General features: G+C 54.5%; 8 protein-coding genes across 8 annotated transcripts; 4 read left to right on the top strand and 4 right to left on the bottom strand.

The window, feature by feature from the left end:
- The first annotated feature begins 85 nt into the window (after positions 1 to 85).
- Positions 86 to 2067, top strand: BDP81DRAFT_439035 (uncharacterized protein). The gene is made up of 4 exons (XM_060591370.1): positions 86 to 180; positions 353 to 398; positions 452 to 1475; positions 1584 to 2067. The coding sequence occupies exons 1-4, from the start codon at positions 126 to 128 to the stop codon at positions 1773 to 1775; spliced, it is 1317 nt and encodes a 438-aa protein (XP_060439530.1). The 5' UTR covers positions 86 to 125; the 3' UTR covers positions 1776 to 2067.
- Positions 2059 to 3636, top strand: BDP81DRAFT_439033 (uncharacterized protein). Its single transcript, XM_060591369.1, has one exon. The coding sequence runs from the start codon at positions 2365 to 2367 to the stop codon at positions 3520 to 3522; it is 1158 nt and encodes a 385-aa protein (XP_060439529.1). The 5' UTR covers positions 2059 to 2364; the 3' UTR covers positions 3523 to 3636.
- A 77-nt stretch (positions 3637 to 3713) lies between these two features.
- BDP81DRAFT_503134 (peptidase S8/S53 domain-containing protein) lies at positions 3714 to 6424 on the bottom strand (the record flags this gene model as incomplete). The annotated part of the gene is made up of 4 exons (XM_060595587.1): positions 3714 to 4238; positions 4284 to 5724; positions 5787 to 6239; positions 6333 to 6424. 4 exons carry the CDS (start codon positions 6422 to 6424, stop codon positions 3747 to 3749), a joined length of 2478 nt encoding a protein of 825 aa, XP_060439528.1. The 3' UTR covers positions 3714 to 3746.
- A 226-nt stretch (positions 6425 to 6650) lies between these two features.
- On the bottom strand, positions 6651 to 9005 carry BDP81DRAFT_454331 (ankyrin repeat-containing domain protein; the record flags this gene model as incomplete). The annotated part of the gene is made up of 3 exons (XM_060592929.1): positions 6651 to 8236; positions 8336 to 8835; positions 8887 to 9005. The coding sequence occupies 3 exons, from the start codon at positions 9003 to 9005 to the stop codon at positions 6651 to 6653; spliced, it is 2205 nt and encodes a 734-aa protein (XP_060439527.1).
- Positions 9006 to 9889: 884 nt separating this feature from the next.
- On the top strand, positions 9890 to 12188 carry BDP81DRAFT_331934 (uncharacterized protein; the record flags this gene model as incomplete). Its single annotated transcript, XM_060585546.1, has 2 exons — positions 9890 to 11069; positions 11125 to 12188. 2 exons carry the CDS (start codon positions 9890 to 9892, stop codon positions 12186 to 12188), a joined length of 2244 nt encoding a protein of 747 aa, XP_060439526.1.
- A 153-nt stretch (positions 12189 to 12341) lies between these two features.
- Positions 12342 to 13440, bottom strand: BDP81DRAFT_454329 (hemolysin III family channel protein; the record flags this gene model as incomplete). Its single annotated transcript, XM_060592928.1, has 2 exons — positions 12342 to 12734; positions 12853 to 13440. The coding sequence occupies 2 exons, from the start codon at positions 13438 to 13440 to the stop codon at positions 12342 to 12344; spliced, it is 981 nt and encodes a 326-aa protein (XP_060439525.1).
- Positions 13441 to 14137: 697 nt separating this feature from the next.
- BDP81DRAFT_439029 (translation machinery associated TMA7) lies at positions 14138 to 15119 on the bottom strand. The gene is made up of 3 exons (XM_060591368.1): positions 14934 to 15119; positions 14753 to 14842; positions 14138 to 14663 (listed from the first exon to the last, which is right to left on the bottom strand). Exons 1-3 carry the CDS (start codon positions 14953 to 14955, stop codon positions 14569 to 14571), a joined length of 207 nt encoding a protein of 68 aa, XP_060439524.1. The 5' UTR covers positions 14956 to 15119; the 3' UTR covers positions 14138 to 14568.
- Positions 15120 to 15654: 535 nt separating this feature from the next.
- Positions 15655 to 18412, top strand: BDP81DRAFT_118877 (kinase-like domain-containing protein). Its single transcript, XM_060581577.1, has 4 exons — positions 15655 to 16494; positions 16552 to 16784; positions 16830 to 17710; positions 17765 to 18412. Exons 1-4 carry the CDS (start codon positions 15737 to 15739, stop codon positions 18326 to 18328), a joined length of 2436 nt encoding a protein of 811 aa, XP_060439523.1. The 5' UTR covers positions 15655 to 15736; the 3' UTR covers positions 18329 to 18412.
- The last annotated feature ends 2346 nt before the right edge of the window (positions 18413 to 20758 follow it).

Raw genomic sequence — 20758 nt, 5'->3', positions numbered from 1 at the left:
GCTTCTCAGCGATCGCAGCACAGACCAACTAAGGTAGCTTCGATACCTGCTGAGCTTCATCCAGGTCCATCATCCAGTTTGTTCACTTAAACAACACCTTTGAGATCCCCTCAGTCTTCGATACGATGAGCCAACCTCCAATAAATCGCGGACATGGACGAAACATATCAGTGACGAGACGTAAGTCCTATTTACTACGCTTTTGCTTTGTCAGGGCTGCTGCTCTCCCAGGGCCCTTTTTCCTCTGAGTGTCCTCTCATAGCCTAGGTCCTTTCAGAAGCTGTGGCCCAAAGCTCATGAGATTGGAGATGAGAGAAATGTCACCAAATCTTTACTGACCCTTCTCGTACAGCGGTTCGTCCACGGTCCTCGACTAAGGGTCCGCTCGACCTGGACGAGTGAGTTTCACTTCCCATCTTGGAATATCGGTCTTCTCTAACAGACTCTCAAGCACCCCTCTGAATGACCCGCTGTCTCCAAAAGCCGCCGCCACAGAGGACAAGCCGCAGCAACGCCCGATATCAGGACAACGCTCGCCAGCGCTGCCTCACTCTCCCGCAGCACCACCCTTGAAGACGACCGTCACCAAGGACTTTGGCTTCCTCTTGCGGCCCGAGATCTACCACACCGTTCAACCGGTCAACGTCCCGGTCGCGTTCAGGAACTCATCCAAGCAGCCGGCCGCCGATGCTCCGCTCGAAGACCTGCTGGCAAAGGGCCACTTCCGCGCCGCCGCCATCGCCGCGGTCCAGGAGCTGACGGCCACGGGCGGCCCTGCCCGGCCTAGGGTCGAACCGTCGGATCACCAGAGGATCTTCAGCTTGCTGTACACGAGGCTGGCGTGTCTCACGCTCATCGACGCGACGGCGGTGGCGGCACAGGAGGTAAGAGCGCTAGAAGATTTGAATGCGGGCGTCTACATTGACGAGACTACGGGCGAGCACCTCGTCCCCTGGGAGCTGCGCGTGCTCAACGTGCGGCTACAGGCCCTCGGGTTCAGCGACCCGCGCAGGTCCGTCATGAGTTACCACGACCTGGCAAGGGAGGCGCGCGAGCAGATTAGCAAGGCGACGGCCCGGCACGATAACTCGGCGAGGGAGCTCTGGAAGGCGCGGCTGCAGGATTTGGGTGTTGCTGTCGCGGGCGCGCTGGTCGAGATGGATGACCCTGCTGGCGCGGCGCATCACTTGGCTACGCTTAAGGACCGCGGGGACGGCAAGATGGCGCTTTCGAGGGCTCTGATGTGGCTTCACTTGGGGGATGCGGACGCGGCGCGGCGCTGCGTCGTGCGAGGCGAGGATGCTAGGGAGGATGGAAAGCATGCTGAGGAGGTTGTGGGCGCGCTTTGTCAGATGGCTGATGGGGAGTACGAGGCGGCGCTTGCATCATGGAGAGGGCTGAGAGAGGAAGTCGCCGACGAGATGGTTGGCGTCAACATGGCGGTGTGTCTTCTTTACACTGGCAAATTGACAGAGGTGAGTCCTTTCTCGAGTTCTCTCGTTCTCGTGTTGTTACTTGTGGTCCCATGGGTACCTTCATGACAACTCAAGCATGACAAAGACGCTGACACCCAGGCACATCAGGCACGAGCCATTTTTGAGGACATGGTCGGGTCCGGCTACTCATCGCACACCCTCCTCTTCAACCTCAGCACAACCTACGAACTATGCACGGAGCGGAATCGGAATCTCAAGGTGAAGCTCGTTGATAAGGTGGCCGATCTGGAGGAGACTCCAAAGGGCTGGGAAAAGAACAATGCCGACTTCAAGCTATAAATCAAAAATAAAGAGAGGGTCATGATGATCATATGAAATCCTATGGAGCCCAGGATGGGATGTCATGTATTACTGTGCAGACACTGCAGAGTGCCTCACTCCCGTCCGTGTGGTCCGAAAACGGGCTACCCAATCAGAGCCAATAGTACCCCTGTCGCCAATGATCAAGTCCCGCACTGGCTGCATGCACAGTCGGGGAGCGGACTTGCTTACAACGCTTACCAAGATGCTTACCTACGAGACTTGCATGCTTTTGCAGACTGACAAACCGAACAGTAAACACCAGACGAAGTAGGTCGGCGCTCAGAGCCAAGACATTTGAGGTGGGGATGAAGCGAATACGGCTCCTTTTGTGTTCAGATAGAGATGTGATGAAAAAGGATGGTCTTTCCCGCGGTTCCCGGTTTTTCTGGCGGTGAGTTTTTGAGGTTGGAACTTGTAATGTTCCTTATTACAGACATCGCCGGTGGGAGTCTAAAGAGCTGTGACACGCCTCTCTCACATGAGCCAACCACGAAGCAAACGACGAACTAGATCAACTTGACTCTCTCACGCCAGAAGCACATCTCGGTTGGATTCAAACAACATCATGGAATCAAAAACCTTCCAAGAGCAAACTCTCCACCTCCTCGAGAGAATCGCACAGTCTCAGACGGCCTTGGAAGCGCGCCTCGCCGCAATGGAGACTATACTCTCCCACCACGATACGGATACGCAACCCCAATACCCAACCTTTCCGCAATTCCGCCAGCTGCCACCCGAACTACGACACCGCGTCTGGTCCCTCGTCGCCATCCCTTCACGTGTCCTCCGTCTAGACGCACGGAACGGGAAGAAGACGAAAACGAGCAAGTCATCATCGTCTCCACTGCCATTACTCCCGCCTGCCATTGCCGGAGCATGTCGTGAGTCGCGGGCCGTGGCGACGAAGTACGGCGCGCTGGCGAGACTTACCTACGAGGGGAGCACGAAGGGCGAAGGGGCCAGGACGCGGTGTTATTGGTTTGATGGGTCCCGCGATGTGTTGGAGGTAGACGGCTGGGTTGACGTCGAAGGCGATTCGCCGCGGGGCATCAGGGATCTGGTACAGAGGGCGCGACATGTTCTCGTGGGTCGCGCTGAGGCGGAGTGGTATGCCCGTCTTTTCGAACGCGCGGCGTTGGTGAAGCGCGTGAGTTTGAAGTTTGATTTTGTGGGTGTGCAGTGTAGCACGCATGGTCGGGACGCCGTGAGACGTATGTTTGGCGTCGGTAACGTCTGCGGCGGTGACGGTGACTGTGGGACTACGATCGTCGTCACGGATCTGGAGGACGCGGATGAGATTGCGAGGGTGAAAAGCGTGCTGGGCTCTGGGTGGCGGAATCCAGTGTTTTTGGAGTTTGATCTCGAGCTTTGGGCGAGGAGTGGGACGGAGAGGATGGGTAGGGCTGTGAGGGATGAGAAGTGGATGAGGAGGTTGAATGGGACTTGGATGAGTGAGGTTGCGAGGGGGTGGGTTATGGCTCGGGCTGCTGCGGCATCTATGATGGTGATGGGCGATGGCGAGGTAGAGATGGAAGGGGGTCGAGAGGGCGATGGGAAGGCGATGGGCGATGGAGGGAGCTCGGAGGCGAGGATACGTGTTGCGAGAGCGGTGGCTTTGGATGTTGAAGATGGGTTTATGAGGGAGGCGCTTCTGGGTATGCCCGAGGTCAGGTTTGTTAGGGCTTTTTGTCTTGATGAAGACTATGGTGCCTGTCATTCATAGCAAAGCGGCCCTCGTCATCTTTCACTTTTTATAGATGCCGAGACCTTGTAGCTGTTAGCTTTGCGCCGACTTCAGCCTATGAAAAATCAACTAAAGTCTTCAATGACATTATCATACAAATAATAACTAAGTGAAATCGAACGATTTTCTTAGGATGTGATTAATATACTCTCCAATGGACACATAATGACCCCTGCTTGTCTAACTGTTGCTCGATAGAGGCATTATATCGTAGGCAAGCCAGTACTGTTCAGACTGTAAACTAGGCTCCATTCGTCTGATCTCCAGAATTCGAAATGAGTTGGGTTTTCACGGTCACCATTCATCCGTAGCGCGAGTATCTCCCAGACGTAGGTTCCAGCAGGCACAAATGTTCTGTTGTCCTCTGAGCCACCCCAAAACCAAGCTGCACTCATTGGCTCCGCGTCTGTACTGACGGTGTCGTTGTGAAACGGTGCTTCGCCAGTCTTCGTGTTCACCATGGAATAACTTACCAATCTACTCCTCACAACTTGCTGGAAGGCAAACGCGGGATATATGCCATCGGGATAGGTGATGGGGTTCTCGTCAATGCCGACGCTGCCGTCGTAGGTGGCATTAAATACCCTGCCGGGTTCGATATCGATGAGTGCAAAGTCCGGCAGCCTGACTCCGATCAAGCTGGTTTGCCTGCGATCAATGATGGGTAAGTTGAGCAGCGGTCCTCCATAGCCGGTCTAAGGCACAGTCAGAGTATTAGCCTCAGAAGCTGATGAAAGGACCTCGATATAACCGCCAAAGAATGATAGCCGACTTGCTGCATCGGCCAATTCGGACTCGGAGCGGATCGATACTGCCACGGACGCAGATTCGCCGCCCTTCAAAGTCAGAGTTGTGGGAGAAATCGATATGCTGGCGTAGGCATCGCTAATGTTCCGCAACGAGAAGGTGTAAGGGGCTGCCGGATCGATCACGTAGCCTGACCCCGCTGGTACATGATCCAGTTGATATGAGAGCTCCTCGACGCCCGTGTTTTTGAGGGTGAAACTTAGGAACGGTGGTCTGTTATCGGTGTCGTTGAAAGCAAGATCCGTCACGTTGACAACGGTGGCGCTCCGCACAGCAGACCAGGCGTCGACCATCCCACCCCCTTGCTGCTGGACCGGGGCCTTGAGATCACGAACTTTGAAGTTCGGAATGCCGTCGTTGTAATTCACAGGACGTGCTGTGGCCACGATAGCATTGCGAATCTGGCGCGGCGACCATTCAGGGTGTGCAGACTTTACGAGGGCGGCAACGCCGCCCAGGTACGGGGTTGAAAAGCTGGTGCCGGCCCATACGCCGAGGCCGCCGAGGCGTGCAGGGAACGGCATGGCGACGTACTGCGACGGTCCAAGAACAGCCACGCTCATGTGGGTATCCAGAGCCGGACCCCAGGTTGTCCAAGATGATGGCGTAAGACCAGTCTGGTTGTTGGTGATGAAGCTGAGGTTCATTTTGGCCGAAGATGGATCCCCGGCCAGGGAAAGATCAACGCGGTCGTGTTTTGCGAGCAGTGAGACAAGCCTTGCCGCTTCATCAAGCCCAATATTGACTGCCGCACGTACAGAAGGGCTGAGATTCGTGCTGCCCATCCGGGGGATGCTGAATGCGAGAAAGGCATAGTTGGGAGCGTACCCCATAACATATGGTATTCCATACTTGGTGGTGATGTCCAATGATGTGTCGTCGGGGTCGCTCCAGCATTCGTATCTTGACTGGAGAAGTATCGTGGTTGCCGGATCTGAGGGCGGTTTTGCGTTCGCTGGAAGAGGCCGGCAAGGGGAGACAACATCCTGCGGACCCTCCAGAGCTGTAGGGTCGAAAGCTCCGGGCCACCACAATGTCAAGTTGATCTGGTCGGGCATATCGAAGGTTTGGACATCGGTGGGATCACTCGGGTGGTAGTATAAGGGGCCACTCTCGCCACCTGCTGTCCAATTCCCTTGCCATGTGTAAACCGGAACGAGGGAAGTATCGTAGGTACCGATAGGCATACCACCGCGACTGGCCGTGGGGGCTCTAATCGAGTATAATACCGGACCGGTGTTGCCGGCACAAGTAGTTACAAGAGTACCGTTGTTGAACATACGCTCAATCAAAGCGGGCCAAGGGGCTGCTAGCCTCACAGTCAGCGAGTCAACGCGCGAAGGTGCTGAACCATATAGAACGAGTGTCACTTGCCTTCAGGATATTCCAACTCGTAACTGTAAGGAATGGCAATTATGTCCAAATGCCGTTCGTACATCTGAAGGAAGTCGTTCACCTGATCGTCTCCGTTGACGGCGTTGACGCAGTCAGTGATGGCGATTGCTTCAAAGATGGCATCCGGCGCCACACCGGTATAGCCCCATAGCGGATCGCCCTTCCCACCGGCAATGCCAAGATTACCAGTGCCGTGCGGATCACAGCTCCCAGCTGATTTATTAGCGCCGGTCCGCAAGTTGGCCGTGTATGCGATGTTCGTTTCTCTCAGGCCGGGTGCAGTCACATCAATCGCAGCATCCATGATAGCAACGCGGACGTTCCCGCCAGTTACATTCTCCTCGTGTAAGCGCAACACACCAGTGTCCTCATGCGAAGCCTGGAGCAGCTCGGCCTTCGACGCGGTGCTGGCGCTGTCGATGTTGGCTTGCACGGTGCTTCTGCGGCCAATGTCTTTCGTTTCTGGGTACTGGCGCCGCCCAACCGGGAGTAACCTTGCTCAAATCGTCTCGATATAAATTTGCGACAGCTGTTTGCATAGCTGTCCCCGTTTGCATGATCTCTGTTGGTCCGGCCTCGTAAATAACCTCGCGGACTGGCCTCTGGGCTTCAAGGGTTCCTGAGACGCCCTTGGCCTCATAAAATTGTACGATGCTGGCTTTGAACTCTTCCAGTACATCTTGATGGGACTCCTTGATATTGGGTTGCGGTATGTCGTACTTCATCGGCTCTTTGTGAACTCGTGCAAGGGAAGGGTCGAGGAGGATATTTCTGAGCGCTTCCAAGTGCTCTAACTCGAGGCATCTCTGATCTGATCTCGGTTGCTGCCTATCGATTCCCACCACTTTTTCTCGTTGCTTTTCGGTTCCCGCCGCTTTTCCACTGTCGCTTATTCTCTGGTCACCTTATTGGTCCTCGTCCAGATATTCATTTCCTCCGGCATTGCTTCTAGGGTCCATTTTTCGTGACCTGATCCTGGAGATTAGGGTCTCTAGTGTATTCAAGGCTGCTATCAAATTATTTTGCATTTCGCGGTTTCGCGAAGAAGCAGTAATGAACAGCCATATCACAAGGGGAAGTTCGCCAATAGAGTCTTTGCTACCAGGGTCCTCTACCAACTCCAAGTTAGACGCCAGAACTGACTCCAGCGCCTTTGTGGCTTCAACAGTCCCAGGTGATCTTGATATCAGTAGTATAAGTAATCGGGGAAGCTGTAGGTTTGCTGCCCAACCGATTGCGTTCCGGTTCTCAGAGCCAGGTGGTAGTGTAGTATCCATTCGGGTCATGTGTTGCAAAATCAGTCGCACGATGTCGTGTAACTTAGGATCGTTTGCAGCCCAATAGAGGGCATGTTCCCACGTATCTTCTTGGTCGAACTCGTCAATCTTCGGGGAGTCCAACTTAAGAAAGGTTCTCATCGCGGTAGCTCGCCTTTGTCCTTTAAGCTTGAGGATAGAGGAAAGTGCGGTCTGGCCGTTCTTATTACGGATCAGCAGATCTTCCTGCTTCATGTACTCCATAATGATTTGGAGAGAAAAGAGCTCGCCACATGCTACAGCGAAATGTAGGGCTGTCTCATTCTCGGGGGTTCGGGCCCCAGGTTCAGCCCCATCGGAGAGCAGAAGCTCTATTGTACTCACATACTGACCGGAGTGAAGCTCTGCTATGTTTCTTGTTTCCTCCGTCAAATCACCCAAGCCTGATTGATACAAGGCCAGGTCATTTTGGACGTTTCGTAGGGCTTTGATGGCGACGTGAAGCGGAGTGAGGCCATCTTCATCGCGTGCATCTGCAGTGGCCCTCGCCTCTAAAAGTAGCCGAGCAATACGCACATCTCCATTGTTGCTCCCTAAATGCAAAGCTGTCTGTCCGAATGCGTTGGTCACATCGACATTTGAAACTGCCAGTAATGTGACCAGGTGCTCGTTGCCTTGGTTCGTTGCGATGTGCAAAGGGGCGTTTCCATCTTGACACAAGATGTTCAACTTGGCATTCGCGTTCAGCAACGAATTGACAATCGCAAAACTCGCTCTATAGGCTGCTTCATGTAAAGCAGTAGCCCCATTCTCACTCTGAAGATCGATATCTGCACGGCCATTGGGGTTACTGGTGTCGAGAAGCATCTCTACTATGTCCCAGTAACCCCAGATGCTAGCTTCTATCAAAGGCGTCGATCCGGTGCAAATATTCTTGCCGTTACAGTCTGCACCGGCAGCGATGAGATGCTTGACGCCTTCTGAGAAGCCATTTATCGTTGCCCATAAGAGAGGAGTCTCTCCTGTGTTGAAGCACATCTCTAGTTGAGACGCGACACCTTCATATCCCGATCTAGGCGTGAGAAGCTGGGCCATGATATCTACTTGCTCAGTCTCAGTAGCCATCATCAAAGGCGTCAAGTCTGCGCTGTTCCGAGTTTCAAGCTTGGCGCCAGCTTTGAGAAGCTCTTCAACGGCACCGACGAGGCCATGCTGAACGGCAATGTGAAGAGGCGCTGTCTTGTATTTATCTTGGATGTTGACTTGCGATTTGTCCGATTCGATTACTTCTCGGAGCCTTTTGAGGTCGGCCTAGACTTCGGGACGCGGATGACTTGCCATTGTCGAGAGTAGTTGTCTTAAGGGTGATTGTTCACGATCAGTCGCCTCCCTTGGTTTTCTCTTGGAGTCGGCGGGTTGGCCATCAATTGGTTTGCCGGGTTTTGGGTTGCCAGCAGACTTGTCAACAGCTAAGATCAAGGTGGGCGAGATTTTTCTGATGTCTGCGTTCAGGCTGTTGCGGTGCAGGACATGACATATGATGTCCATGGCCTTGGGGTCGTCGTTTGAAAGGGAAAGGCGTGCTGGATCTGACTGGGCGGGGTCTTTGTTATAGTTTGCTCTTGGTATCGTTGAGGCGAAGATAGGAGAGGCATTGGAGAGAACGAGGGGGTAAACGCGGATTTCATGTCTGGATGGTCCTACGATGAGGATGAGGTCGCCCTTTGGTGCTGGATCTTGTCTCGTTGATTCGAGGGGTGCTCCATCCTCGAATCCTAGCTTATGAGAGTCTGCATTCTCTCTCATCGCACTAGGCACCTCAATGGTTGAGCGACTTGAGTGAAGTCATCGAGGATTGTGTCAGGAAGTTACGTATCTTACTTACTCTTCGTTGGTAGAACCGGGGGATTGTGTAAAACTATCATTACTACCGCTTACATTCTCTTCCATTGAGGTCTTGCCCCTGACGAATCCTTCGGCGTCCAAAGTGATGTCCGAACTCATCTCACTTTCACTTTGCCATGAATGTGATAGCAACTAGCCACATGACAACTTTTGGAAGGACGGAATAACTCAAGGAAGGGCCAAAAATTCGAGACTTTGGTCTTGAGCGAGGTGGTCTAGGACTTTTGAGTGAACCAGGACGGGCCCATCCCAGGGTGGCGGAGCTGGTTCGCGCGAATCCCTGTCCTGAAGGAGCGCAGGACTCTTCGAAGGATCAGGAACCTAATATGAGATATTGCTTGTGATCAAGGGTATAATTAGGCCCCAGTTCATTTGATACGAGTGCTCATTTGTTTGCCTAAATATACGCCAAAATAGCCTTGGAATTGTCACATCACCAGCTGAGAACACCACATGCGTCCGGCGTTAGTTGGCCTGGCTGGGTTCAACATATTAATATGCCTCAAGACTTGGTGTTTGGAACTTCTTGCTCAATCAGTACTGCCATCGGATTCGGGCGACTCATGGCCGAATGAACGGCATAAATACTCGTTGAGATCGAAGACCCCTGGAATTGGTTCAAAAAAAGTATTAAATCCCATCTCAGAGAGCTTATATGACCACGATGACTTGATGAATGAGAGAAAAATTGGACACATCGTAGGTTGTGATGTTGAGTTGAGTGGTGAGGTGAGCAGATGGCAGTTGGCACTGTGTTTTCCGTGGCGGAGACGCTAAGACCCAAGGCTTTGGGCGGATCTCTCCGCCCCGTTGCTGCCGCAAGTCCCGCTGCAGAAATCGGCCCCGCATGGCACACAGTGCGCCGGCTTCCGAGACTCGTACCTTCGTAAAGTTCACTTGCTTTTTTCACTTCACGTCTCATTCCATGTCAACGTCAACCACTTCACTCACAAAAGAAACACCACATCCGCTTCGTTCACGTCATGGTGCGAACACGGCCCCGCAACAAGACCAAGCGCGTCGCCATCATAGATTACGGCTCGGACGGCGAGCCACCAGAAGAAGTACACGATGACCCAGAAGACGAAAATTTTGAGGCGCCGCTGCCGGACCCAGAAGATGACGACGACCGCATGGACGTAGACGGGGGCGACGATGATTTCGAGGCGGAAGATCCATCCAACCTAGCCATTGATGACGGATCACGTAGAAGAGGCGATGGCAGTGACGACGAGCAGCCCGCCTACACCAGCTCCGCCGGGATCAAGAAGCGCCCGACGGACACAACTGCCCTCGAAACCTACCACGCCGACGGCCGGCCTACGCGCTACTACACCGGCGAGTTGAAGCGTGGCCAGCGGATCCAGGTTCTCGACTTCTTTTATGGGCCCGAGGAGGAGGCTGTCGGCGTTGCGAGTTGGTTGCTGAATCGATGGGCTGGGTATGCCGTGCTGCCGAGTAAGTTGTCCGACGGGCCTGCGCATCCGGTGCCGAGTCCGTGGCTCGGAGAAGGCTTCAACGAAGACCAGAAATGCGCTGCCAAGAGCTGGTTTGAGAGGTTGAAGGGTTCCAAGGGGGTGACCGAAGGCGAGAGGGAGATGGGGGCGATAGAGGCGGAGGGGTACCGGTTGAATCCGGGTGGTCACCTGGTCACCGTGATCGGACCATATCAGAACCAGCAAGAAGTCGAGATTCCGCCGTACGATAGCGTCGTACTTGGCGAGATGGGACAGCTTCTGACAAAAGACTCCGGCGACGAGGAGAAGTCTTCTGGGTGGATGTTTGACGTCGGTGGCATGGTTATCGGGATGGATTGGGCCTCGAGAACAGAGGGGGAATCGCAGATTCTCTCCCTCGCCGTGGTCCCGCCGACGGATCACCAAATGGGCCTCGAGGACGCTTATAACGAGAAGAAGGGCATCGTACAGCTGTGGGAGCTTCGTGGGCAGAAGGACAGCGACGGTATCTCAAGACCCGCCGCACAGCCTGCGCGCCTTGCAAGGACGCTGTGCGTCGACTGGGGCAGGGTGAAGCGGCTCAAGTGGTGCCCGGTACCTTTCAGAGAGGACGGCTCTCTAGGTCTCCTTGCACTGCTTTGCGGCGACGGGCAGGTTCACGTCGTCTCGGTCAAGGAACTCGGCGACCGAGAAGAGGACGCATTCAGTAAGAACATGCACCCCTCTGCCTCTTGTGTTCTTTACACTGACAACTTCCACAGCAAAACTCGAAAACTCAGTCGTATCCCTCGGCGTCTCCTCAGAAACTAACGTGACAGCGAGCTGCTTCGCCTGGGTCAACACAAATCGCATCGTCCTAGGCCACTCAGACGGCTCCCTAACCCTCTGGTCCATCTCCCCACGCATCTGCCTCGCCCGCCACGACGTCCACTCGACCTATGTGATGCACCTCGACTCAGCCTACCCCTCGGATCCGTACCTCATCGCATCGACCCCGATCGCGGGCTACACCACCCTCGTAGACCTCTCCGACCCCTCGTGCGAGCGGACAAGCTTCCCCTGCTTCGCCATCACGCCGCAGCCGAACCTCATGCAATGGAGCGACCACCTACGCGGCTTCTTCACCGCCGTGCCGTCCGCGAACCCGCTCAACGCCTCTGTCGGGTTCGTTCACGCACGGTGGTATGCCGCGCAGGTGCGGAAAGTCATGGACGGGGACCGGTTGCCGACGTGTCTTGCCGTTGGCGCGCAGCATCCGTTTGTGTTGGTGGGGTATACGGACGGAACTGTGTGGGCTGCGAATCCGTCGAATCGCATCTTTGCTTCGAAGCATCATTTCGGACACAAGATGAAGGTTCTCGACCATCAGCATATCCCGCGCGAGAGACTTGACATGGAGGCTGTGAACGGGCAGGAGGGAGGGAGTGCAGCGGACCGATGCCGTGGCGCGTCGAGGATATTGCAAGGGTTTCGGCCGGTGCCGAATGTGAATCCCAAGGTGGATACGTGGAAGACCAAGGTTGCGATCAATAAGAAGAAGGATAAGAAGGGAAAGGCCAAGGGTAAGGCAAAAGGGAAGGCAAAGGGGAAGAAGGGCGCTGTGGCGGCGGCGGCGGATGCTGGAGAGGAAGACGATGGGGATGTCCAGGGCGGTCAGGAGGAGGTTGATGGGCATTTTGCTGACCCCGAGCGAGCCGTCATCTCGGAGCCGTTGACGCGGATTACGACGATGGCGTGGAATCCGAACATGGAGTACTCGTGCTGGGCAGCGATTGCGATGGCATCTGGCCTGGTGAGGATCATGGATCTAGGATTGGAATGTTAGAGAGAGAGCGCCCATACATATAGTGGCATAGGCGAAATAGGCAAACAGTGTGAATGATACCCTCTATTACCAACGTTCTATTAAGCAAAACATCATATATCCGAGACTCATGAACCTCATTACAACCACCTACTACCACCGTCAGACACCTGATCACATACACTTGCCCCCCGTAACAGTATGATGATAATCAAAAGCCTTGGCCATGCCATACAAATGCGTCAAGGCAGCCATCACCACGAAAAAGTGAAAAATCTGGTGCGAGCTGCCCCAGATGTCAAACGTGCGCGGGAACGAGCGCTCCGGCCAGCGGAAGGCGTACAAGAAGGCGCCGAAAATGTACATGAGGCCGTGCAGGACGACCCAGCTCAGGCTCATGCGGTTCTCCATCTCCTGGCGGCCGTAGATTGTCAGGCCGTGGAGGACGGGGACGACGCCCGAGGTGCCGAGGGCGGTGAACATAAGGGCGCGGAAGGTGCGCCATTCTGGGGCGCGGAAGAATTCGATCCAGGAGACTGCACCGCAGCCTAGGCCTAGGACGTTGATCTTGTGAGGATTGTGTTAGTTGGGGGTTCTCTTCTGAGGGGTGTATATCGTGAAAGTTGAGTGAAAGATGAGTGAGAGATGAGTGAGGGATGAGTGTGAGGATGAGTGAGATACATACCGTTGTGAGGTAGAACTTGAGCAACGCAGGATGGCAATAAAAGCCATAATACATGGCAGGCACATAACTTCCCACAATAAGAAACACAATCCCCGAATAATCCAACTTGTTCCCCCACTTGGCGACCTCGGGAGAATGGTTACACATGGCGTGGTACGCAGCACTCATCCCCAAACACGCGACGGCGCCGGCGAAGAAGCACCCAAACACCACCATGTCGGCATCGCTCGCCGACTCGTAACGCGGCACGATGACGGCGTACAGTACTGTGCCCGTGACGACAAAGGCGACGGCGCCGAGGAGGTGGGACCAGATGTTTACGGACTCATTGTGCAGATACCCCAGGGAGCGGAAGGAGGCGCGGTAGGAGTTTGAGTCGGGGCGGTAGCCTGTGATGATGAATTGGTTGTCGCGGCGCCAGGGGGGCAGATCTTCCCAGAGGACGGTGAGGGCTTTTTCGACTTTGCGTTCGAGGGCTGCGGCGGAGGATTCTACTGTTGAGAGGAGGCTTGTGGTATCGTGGGATGAGGAGGAGCGCCGGCGGTTGCGGTTTCTGAGGCCGTCGTCGGCTGTTTCTGGGGCTGTCATTTTGGTGGTGTTATTTGTATTGATTGAGAGAGTTGCCTCGTACTCTTTGGGGCTGTTTGTCTATATGTCGCAGTTCACGAGAGAAGGAGGTATCTCTTTTGACATGTGGTATGGTCCTTCTTAAGCATTCAAAGGCCGTTGAGATATCACGGGCGCGCACGTTCAACAAGGGCGCATACTGCAGCTGCTGCGATGACGGATTGACCGCTAGGGGCCGGGGGGTGCGGCGGCGGGTCAGGCCAGGGGTACTCCGTAAAAGGGAGGGACCTGAATTTGATTGGGATGGGAATTGTTGGGATTTCCTCTTTTTCCTGCTGGCATCTGCATTTCCACATGCTTGAAGAATTCCTCAGCAGCAGAAACAGCAGATACCTCATGTTTTTTTCTCTACGGTCCGCACCGAGCGGACTCGAGGCCCTCCGTTTTGGCTCCCAGCTCCGTATGGGCGGCATCACAAGTGGCGCCAGCTGGGACCGGCATAAAATGGACTGGATGAGACGTTTTTTTTTTTTGTCGGCCCGTCGGTCAGACTGGACCAGCCGCCGGGAAGAGAGCGGGCATCAGGTGAGACATTTGGACTTTTGCCTTACATAAGGTGCTTCAAGGTCAGCGTCTGCAGGACAGTCAGACATGAGCATCGACTGTGAAACGGGCACTGGATGGAGCATTGGAGAACAGAGGGCCGGTGGGTTCTGTGGGATGCGCGAGCATGTGCTGAGGAGACCTCTCGAGCGCAAATCTTTGCTATGAGGAGCAAAGACGACAAACACCCGTGGGCGCATTTCCACTGTTTAAAGCCCCCCGCCGTTCCATTTTTTGGGTGCTGCAAATGCAACTTGAAGACCCTGAGTCCGACTTTTGTGTCTTAAGTCAATCCAGCTACAATCTGACACTTCACAGACTCAACAGCATGAACAATAACAGTCAGGATAGCCAGCATCATCCATGTCCGCTTGGTCAAGGGTCAAGAGTTCTTTTGATATCATTTCATTGCATGCTCGTTGTAGATATGTAAAAAGGAAGAGCGCTCCGTCGCGCCCCGGGCTTTCGTAAATCGGGTCGTCGTCGACTTCGATTATCTCTCAATCCCGCGCACCAAAAACTTCGTTTGCTCCACCAGCAGTCGATTTATTTCTTGCCGCTCTTCTTGATGCCCTGGGTGCCAGTGTTGAGAGGTCCCTTGCCGCCGGCCTTGGCGGCCATCTCCTTGCGAGCCTTCTCCTCTAATCTCGTGCATTAGCCTCCATCGGCAAGGAACTTTGAAGGCGAGAGGGGATGCAGTATCTGCCCCGTCGGTGATTGGAAGACCTACCGGCGCGCTTCTTCTCGAGGAAAGCGACATCGTCCTCGTCCATGTCCTTCGCGGTCTTCTTCGCGGCCTTGAGAGGCTTGGCCTTGCCACCTATTGTTGTGAAGAGGTCTTGTCAGCATCGCGCGGACAGAGTCGGAAAGGGGTCACCCCTAAGGTAGGTATGCGACGGTGAACTGCTTACCTTCACGGCTTGCACCACCCATTTTTGCAGAGGTTTTCGAGGGAAGGGACTGGGTTGGAGATCGGCTTTGGGCGAGGAAGAGCGGTGGACAGTGAGAAAGTCTGGAGTCGCAGAGGTTGCACAGTCGTAAAGTCCAAAGGAGCGGAAAGAAGAAGCGCGGCGCAGTAAGGCGGGTGGACGTGGGGTGAAAATTGCCCCTCCTCGACGAATCGGTCGAGGGTCCTCGTTTATAGCGATTAGTAATGGTTTATCTCATATATGCGAGGTTATGCACACATACAGTAGTGGATCCGGGACATCTCCATTCCAAGCTCAACGACGGCTCTGTTCCGTGCCACCTTGATTTCTCCGGCGCGGCGCAGTATCTCGTCACCACCCAAATTCCCATACCGCATTCCCGAACGTCCACGGTCCAAGGCACACTCAACCTGTCGACCCTTGATCGCTGGAAAGCACCGAGTCGTTCGACACAAACAACACTGCTTTTACTTGGCATTGCATTACGACACTTCATCCTCCTTTCCCCCCCCTCTTTGACTTGCCCTCTGGTTTTCTAGTGTCGCATTGCTTTCTCTTTTCCCCATGAGCTGAGCCGACACAGTCATCCGGTTCGCAAACAACTCCTGCCGCACATCAATCGTCTGGTGATCTCTGCTAACACGTCGCTGCTCCTTCTTGCGCGCAAAAAGACCTAGGGGACTTCTTCCTCTGGCGGATCACTGCTGCAAAACATCTAAAGAACGTGCCCCGACACGTTCAACACTACAGCTCAAGAGCACCGCACTTGCTATCGCATTGCAAAGATGGCGTCGAGTTCCGACGAGGGCGAGATCATGGAGAATGACGCCGTGGATTTGAAGGCAACTTCACTGCCGAAGAAGTTTGAAGGAAACGGTGTTGACCGTCAAGACAGAACTCGAGATAGACGCTCGGCCTCCAACTCCCCCGAGTACGACAGTTCCGCCAGAAACCACCACCACCTTTCGAGACGCAGCCGGTCGCCCCCGCCGCCCCGCGGCTTCAAACGCGCCCGTGACGAGCGTGACTACGCCGGTGGAGGACGACAGGATACCCGCCGCTTCCGCGTGCACTACGAGGACGGCGCGAGGGATGACTACCGCCGCTCACGCGTATCGTACGAAGACCTAGACCGCCCGCCGTCCCGCGGCTCGAACAACAGCTACGACGGTCGTGATAGGAACCGCAGTCGCGAGAGAGACGCATACAGAGAAAGGGACAGGGAGCAGCGCGATCGCGAGAGGGACCGATACCCGGATAAGAGACCCCGCAACCGTACCAGGTCGCCCTACAGGCCCCCGCGCGGCGAGCGAGGGGGCCGCGATGATCACTACGCCAGAGACGGCGGGCGCGATCGTCTCACCGATTCGTTCCGCGGCCTCAAGTACGACGACAATAGAGACCGACACGCCCGAAACGGAGGCGCGGCGCCGAACGGAGTCGCTGTAGGAAAGGATCCGCGCGCTTCCAGAGAAGATGCTAAACCTGTGAAAGACTCTGCAGACCGTGAAAATTCTGCGGCTTCTCGCTCTCGGGGCCAGGCGTCCGTCTCCCCTCCTCCTTCCAAGAGGACTCGGTTCCTGCTAACACCCGACGATAGCGCTCCGCAGGTGGTAGAGCCTGATCATAGCTACGAGGAACCCGAGGAGCCAATGATCATTGACGAGGAAGCTGAGATCGAACGCAGGCGACGACGACGTGATGAGCTACTCGCAAAGTCTAGCTCAGCTACTCCGCTGCTTGTTCACGCATTGCATGCGGCTGAAAGGTCGGCGATTCCATCACCAGCGCAGGAGAACACCCCTGTGACGGATATCGGAACCCCAGGCACAGGTAAGAATTTCGCCTCCCAGACTTTGACATACGCTAAGTCTTCAGACATTGCCTCACCAGCCCGAGACGGAAGTTCGCCTAGTGCTATCGACATTGTGAATGAGAGCGACCTTATGAATACTCATGGCGGTGGCGACGCAACTGAGGAGGACGGCCCCTCAGCTGCAGACTACGATCCCACGGCCGACATGAAGGAGGACGAGAGACGCGATGAGATGCGACACGGTAACGTGGGTGTTCATGGCGAAGCTCCTGATGCGTCGAACGACACGCAGCCACAGGAACAACCGCAGGAAGCCCCTGCGAAGAAGTCATCGGAAGACGACGATGATGACGATTTTGACATGTTTGCCGAAGACTTTGATGACGACAAGTATGCTGCACCTAATCCTGTCAAGGTAGCTGTGGTGGACGAGTCCAAGGCCTCACCAGCACTTGCGCCGCCAAACGGAGCCATCCTCGAGGGCGACGACAAGGACGGCTACTATAAAATTCGCATCGGCGAGATCCTCAACGGCCGTTATCAGGTCCAGTCGACTCTGGGCAAGGGTATGTTTTCCGGCGTTGCGCGGGCTGTCGATATTACGAACAAGAAATTGGTCGCTGTCAAGATCATGAGAAACAACGATGCGCTGAGGAAAGGAGGTTTCACCGAGATTGCCATCCTACAAAAGCTCAACGATGCTGATCCGGAGAACCGCAAGCATATTGTCAAGTTCGAGCGGCATTTCGACCACAAGGGCCACCTGTGCATGGCGTTTGAGAATTTGAGTCTGAACCTACGCGAAGTGCTCAAGAAGTTTGGCAACAATGTCGGAATCAACCTAGGCGCAACTCGAGCATATGCTCATCAAATTTTCATCGGCCTTGCTCACATGCGTAAATGCAGTGTCATCCACGCCGATCTGAAGCCTGACAATATCCTAGTAAGTACTTTCAATGTTGGTTGTTGGACAGAGAACTTCACTAACCACTACTAGGTCAACGAGAGCCGAAATGTGCTCAAGATTTGTGACTTGGGAACCGGTATCGACAAGTCTGATGCGGCCACGGCGCACAACGAGATCACCCCGTACCTGGTCAGTCGCTTTTACAGAGCACCAGAGATCATTCTCGGAATGCCCTACGACTACTCCATCGACATGTGGTCCATCGGTGCCACCTTGTACGAGCTGTACACGGGCAAGATCCTCTTTGCAGGCGACAGCAACAATCAGATGCTCAAGGCCATCATGGAGATCCGTGGCAAGATCACGCCAAAGCTCTACAAACGAGGTCAACTCTCGGCGATGCACTTTGATGAATTGGGCAACTTTGTCAGCATGGAGCGGGACAAGGCGCTTGGAAAGGTACGTTATTGGCTCGTGGTCTCGGTGTTTTCTGTTCTCCTTGTATCTGTGTTTTCCTTACTTTTGCTTTTCACCCCTCTCTTCCCCATATCTCAACGCCTCTGCATTCTGCCTCGTTTCAAGACTTCAACCCACGACCCAATCATTCTTCAGAGATGCTATTTTTTGCCGACGGGGTCCCGAGATGGGGTCTAGTCGAGGCGGAGTGCGGCTGTAAGCGCTGAGGCGCGGCTGCACATGCGTACGCACGCATCCTCCACAGCTTCTGCGGGCCGTTCATCAGTCAAGTCCGAGCGCATACCCCGGAATGCTCGCGACGCGATGCCGCCCGGCTGACGGTTTGGTCGTCGACAGTGGTCACGATGTCGTTGGAAGCAAACACTTCGGACTATTCGGACTCGCATGACTTGCTAGGAGGGAGCGGTCCCCCAGTATGGAAGGCCCGCGAACGAATCCTCCCATCTTCGGAGGATGAGCTGTCTCAGGGACTGTTTGTCACGGCCGCATCATCTCAACTTCGCCTCTATCCTGTTCTTCTTTGTTCCCCTGTTTTTGCCCCTCCGCCGCCCCCTGTATCCTGCACAAAGGGTCCAACACGTCGGGTCGATTTGTTAAAGTTGACAGAACATGTTTCCGCTGTCCGGAGGGTCCCTCCGCAGCAAGCCTATCCCGGTTGTCCCCTGTTACGCTATTGCATCATTCCCTTTTTTTTCGTCAATGGCCCGATGATGGGCTTTTGTTTGAAAATAGTAGCAGCAAAGTTCAGCCGGTCGCTAACCAACATCTCACCACAGACAACCGCCAGGGTCATGCCCGTCGTCAAACCAACGCGTGATCTGCGCACCCGCCTCTTTGCCGCGTCAGCGGGTATGAACGACGCCGAGACGAGGGACCTGAACCATTTCGTCGACCTGCTCGAGCACTGCTTGACGCTTAACCCGGAGAAGAGGATTAAGCCTGCCGACGCGCTGAAGCATCCCTTCTTTACGGCTAGGGTCGCTGCGCCTGTGAAGAGATAGGAGCGTGGTAAAAGGGTGAGTCATCGAACAACACCGCTGGGGAGTGTTTGTAGGATGAGAGAGATGAGGTGTGGGGGGCTGTTGAGGCCATTGCTCTGCTCCTAGGTTCATCCTGATCAGCTACGTTCGGGGGGAGAGCTGTGAAGAGTGATATGTAGATGTTTGTTGTACGAGGATGAAGGGAGGTACGACTCTTACTGCGAAGCGCTGGTTTAGACAAAGGGGAAAAGAATTAGATGAAATGGAGACTACATTGAACCAATGACCTGATTTTCGTGACGCTGCTCCAGGGTCTCAGCGTGCCATCCTGCGAAGAAGCCTTGGTGGCAGCTTAGATGCAGCAACAAGATGTCTAACCTCTTGTGTACGCAACCGACTCCATGATGAACAGCACACAACACATGCTGTCCGCCGCGGGGAAGTGGGATTGGGCAATCGTTCAAGAGAACTACGTGCGACGTTGGGGCTACCTTGCCTCCCAAAAGCGTATCATGGAAAAGTTACGGTAGGACCAGGTAGAGAGGCCCAGCTTTCCCCTCCTCTCCGAACATCTTGTCCACGCCCCCCTTCTCCACGTATGCCAGGCCTGTCCTCCTCTCATCCGACCTCAGGGTCTAGGGGGTAAGGCTTGGAGGGGTTGGGGCGTTAGAGAGGGGACCAGCGCGTCCATAGGTGCCTTGTTCAATTCCAGATTTCGTTGAAGTCGTTTCCCGTGTCTCTCTGTGCCTGTCAGGAGGACCAGGTTATCTAAAGAGCACAAGTTTTGGAGATAGGGTATTCGGTGAAAAGAATGGTCTGTGATGGATCCGTTACCTAGGAGATTCGATAAGAAAGGGGGACGAGTCAAGAAAGCGGCCAAAGGGGGAGCGAGTGAACGAATATGTCACGGTGGAGGAAGGGTCCAAGGGTTTACGGGGTTTAGAGATATGGGGTCGAGAGGCTCTGAGAGGTCAAGGGTTCAAGGGCTCAAGGGTTCGAGGATGATTGTCAATTTGAGATGGGCATGAATAGCACAGAGGTTTTAACCTAATCCCAGCTTTTGGGTTAAACTCACCCGTGCGTGGGTAAAAGGACACAGAACATAGCCGTCAATGTGGTGAGGTGCGAACATGAAGATGTCACAACATGTCAAATCCTTGACGGGGACTTCTTCTGTGCCAAGGGCAGTTGCTTTATGACCGGGGAGGGGCTCGAGAAATACAAGTCCGTGATGCTGTTCTTCCTCCCTTTTTTTTATTGGCCTCGGGGCATCAGGTTCTAAGATGTCGAGGGTGCCTGGGAGTGTTGTATTGACTGACGTGTGGACATTTGAGCTCTAGCTTGGATGAATGAATGTGGGTGAGTGAGCTTGAGCATTGTGCGCGGAATTCGGTGCATGGCTTTGAATGGGATGTTCTGGTTGAAGTCAGAGTGAGTAGGGGGGGGGGGTGAAAGACTCATGGCGGCATGCGTTTGAGTACCAAGCTCCATGTTGACATTGAGGCATCCTCTCAAGGTTTCTCGAGATACCACGAAGAATCAAATATCTGGCTTATAGTGGCTCGAGATATGATAGCCCGCTCAGTCCCAATTTCCCACGAGAGACAGCCCGAATCTTTCGGTATGC

This window comes from Colletotrichum phormii (genome assembly GCF_030913505.1).
Source record: "Colletotrichum phormii strain CBS 102054 chromosome Unknown BDP81scaffold_28, whole genome shotgun sequence".
Classification (NCBI taxonomy): domain Eukaryota; kingdom Fungi; phylum Ascomycota; class Sordariomycetes; order Glomerellales; family Glomerellaceae; genus Colletotrichum; species Colletotrichum phormii.
The sequence above is the reverse complement of the archived record's forward strand: the minus strand, read 5'-3'. Positions and strand labels throughout refer to the sequence as shown.

Excerpts from the sequence above, each read along its gene's own strand:
- BDP81DRAFT_439035 (XM_060591370.1), top strand. The coding sequence starts at position 126 with ATGAGCCAACCTCCAATAAATCGCGGACATGGACGAAACATATCAGTG. Across the intron at positions 399-451 it reads GGTCCGCTCGACCTGGACGA|CACCCCTCTGAATGACCCGC; the intron begins GTGAGTTTCACT and ends CAGACTCTCAAG. Across the intron at positions 1,476-1,583 it reads ACACTGGCAAATTGACAGAG|GCACGAGCCATTTTTGAGGA; the intron begins GTGAGTCCTTTC and ends CAGGCACATCAG.
- BDP81DRAFT_439033 (XM_060591369.1), top strand. The coding sequence starts at position 2,365 with ATGGAATCAAAAACCTTCCAAGAGCAAACTCTCCACCTCCTCGAGAGA.
- BDP81DRAFT_439029 (XM_060591368.1), bottom strand. The coding sequence starts at position 14,955 with ATGGGTGGTGCAAGCCGTGAAG. Across the intron at positions 14,843-14,933 it reads GGGTGGTGCAAGCCGTGAAG|GTGGCAAGGCCAAGCCTCTC; the intron begins GTAAGCAGTTCA and ends TCACAACAATAG. Across the intron at positions 14,664-14,752 it reads CCTCGAGAAGAAGCGCGCCG|AGGAGAAGGCTCGCAAGGAG; the intron begins GTAGGTCTTCCA and ends GCACGAGATTAG.
- BDP81DRAFT_118877 (XM_060581577.1), top strand. The coding sequence starts at position 15,737 with ATGGCGTCGAGTTCCGACGAGGGCGAGATCATGGAGAATGACGCCGTG. Across the intron at positions 16,495-16,551 it reads TCTCGCTCTCGGGGCCAGGC|CGCTCCGCAGGTGGTAGAGC; the intron begins GTCCGTCTCCCC and ends ACCCGACGATAG. Across the intron at positions 16,785-16,829 it reads TATCGGAACCCCAGGCACAG|ACATTGCCTCACCAGCCCGA; the intron begins GTAAGAATTTCG and ends CTAAGTCTTCAG.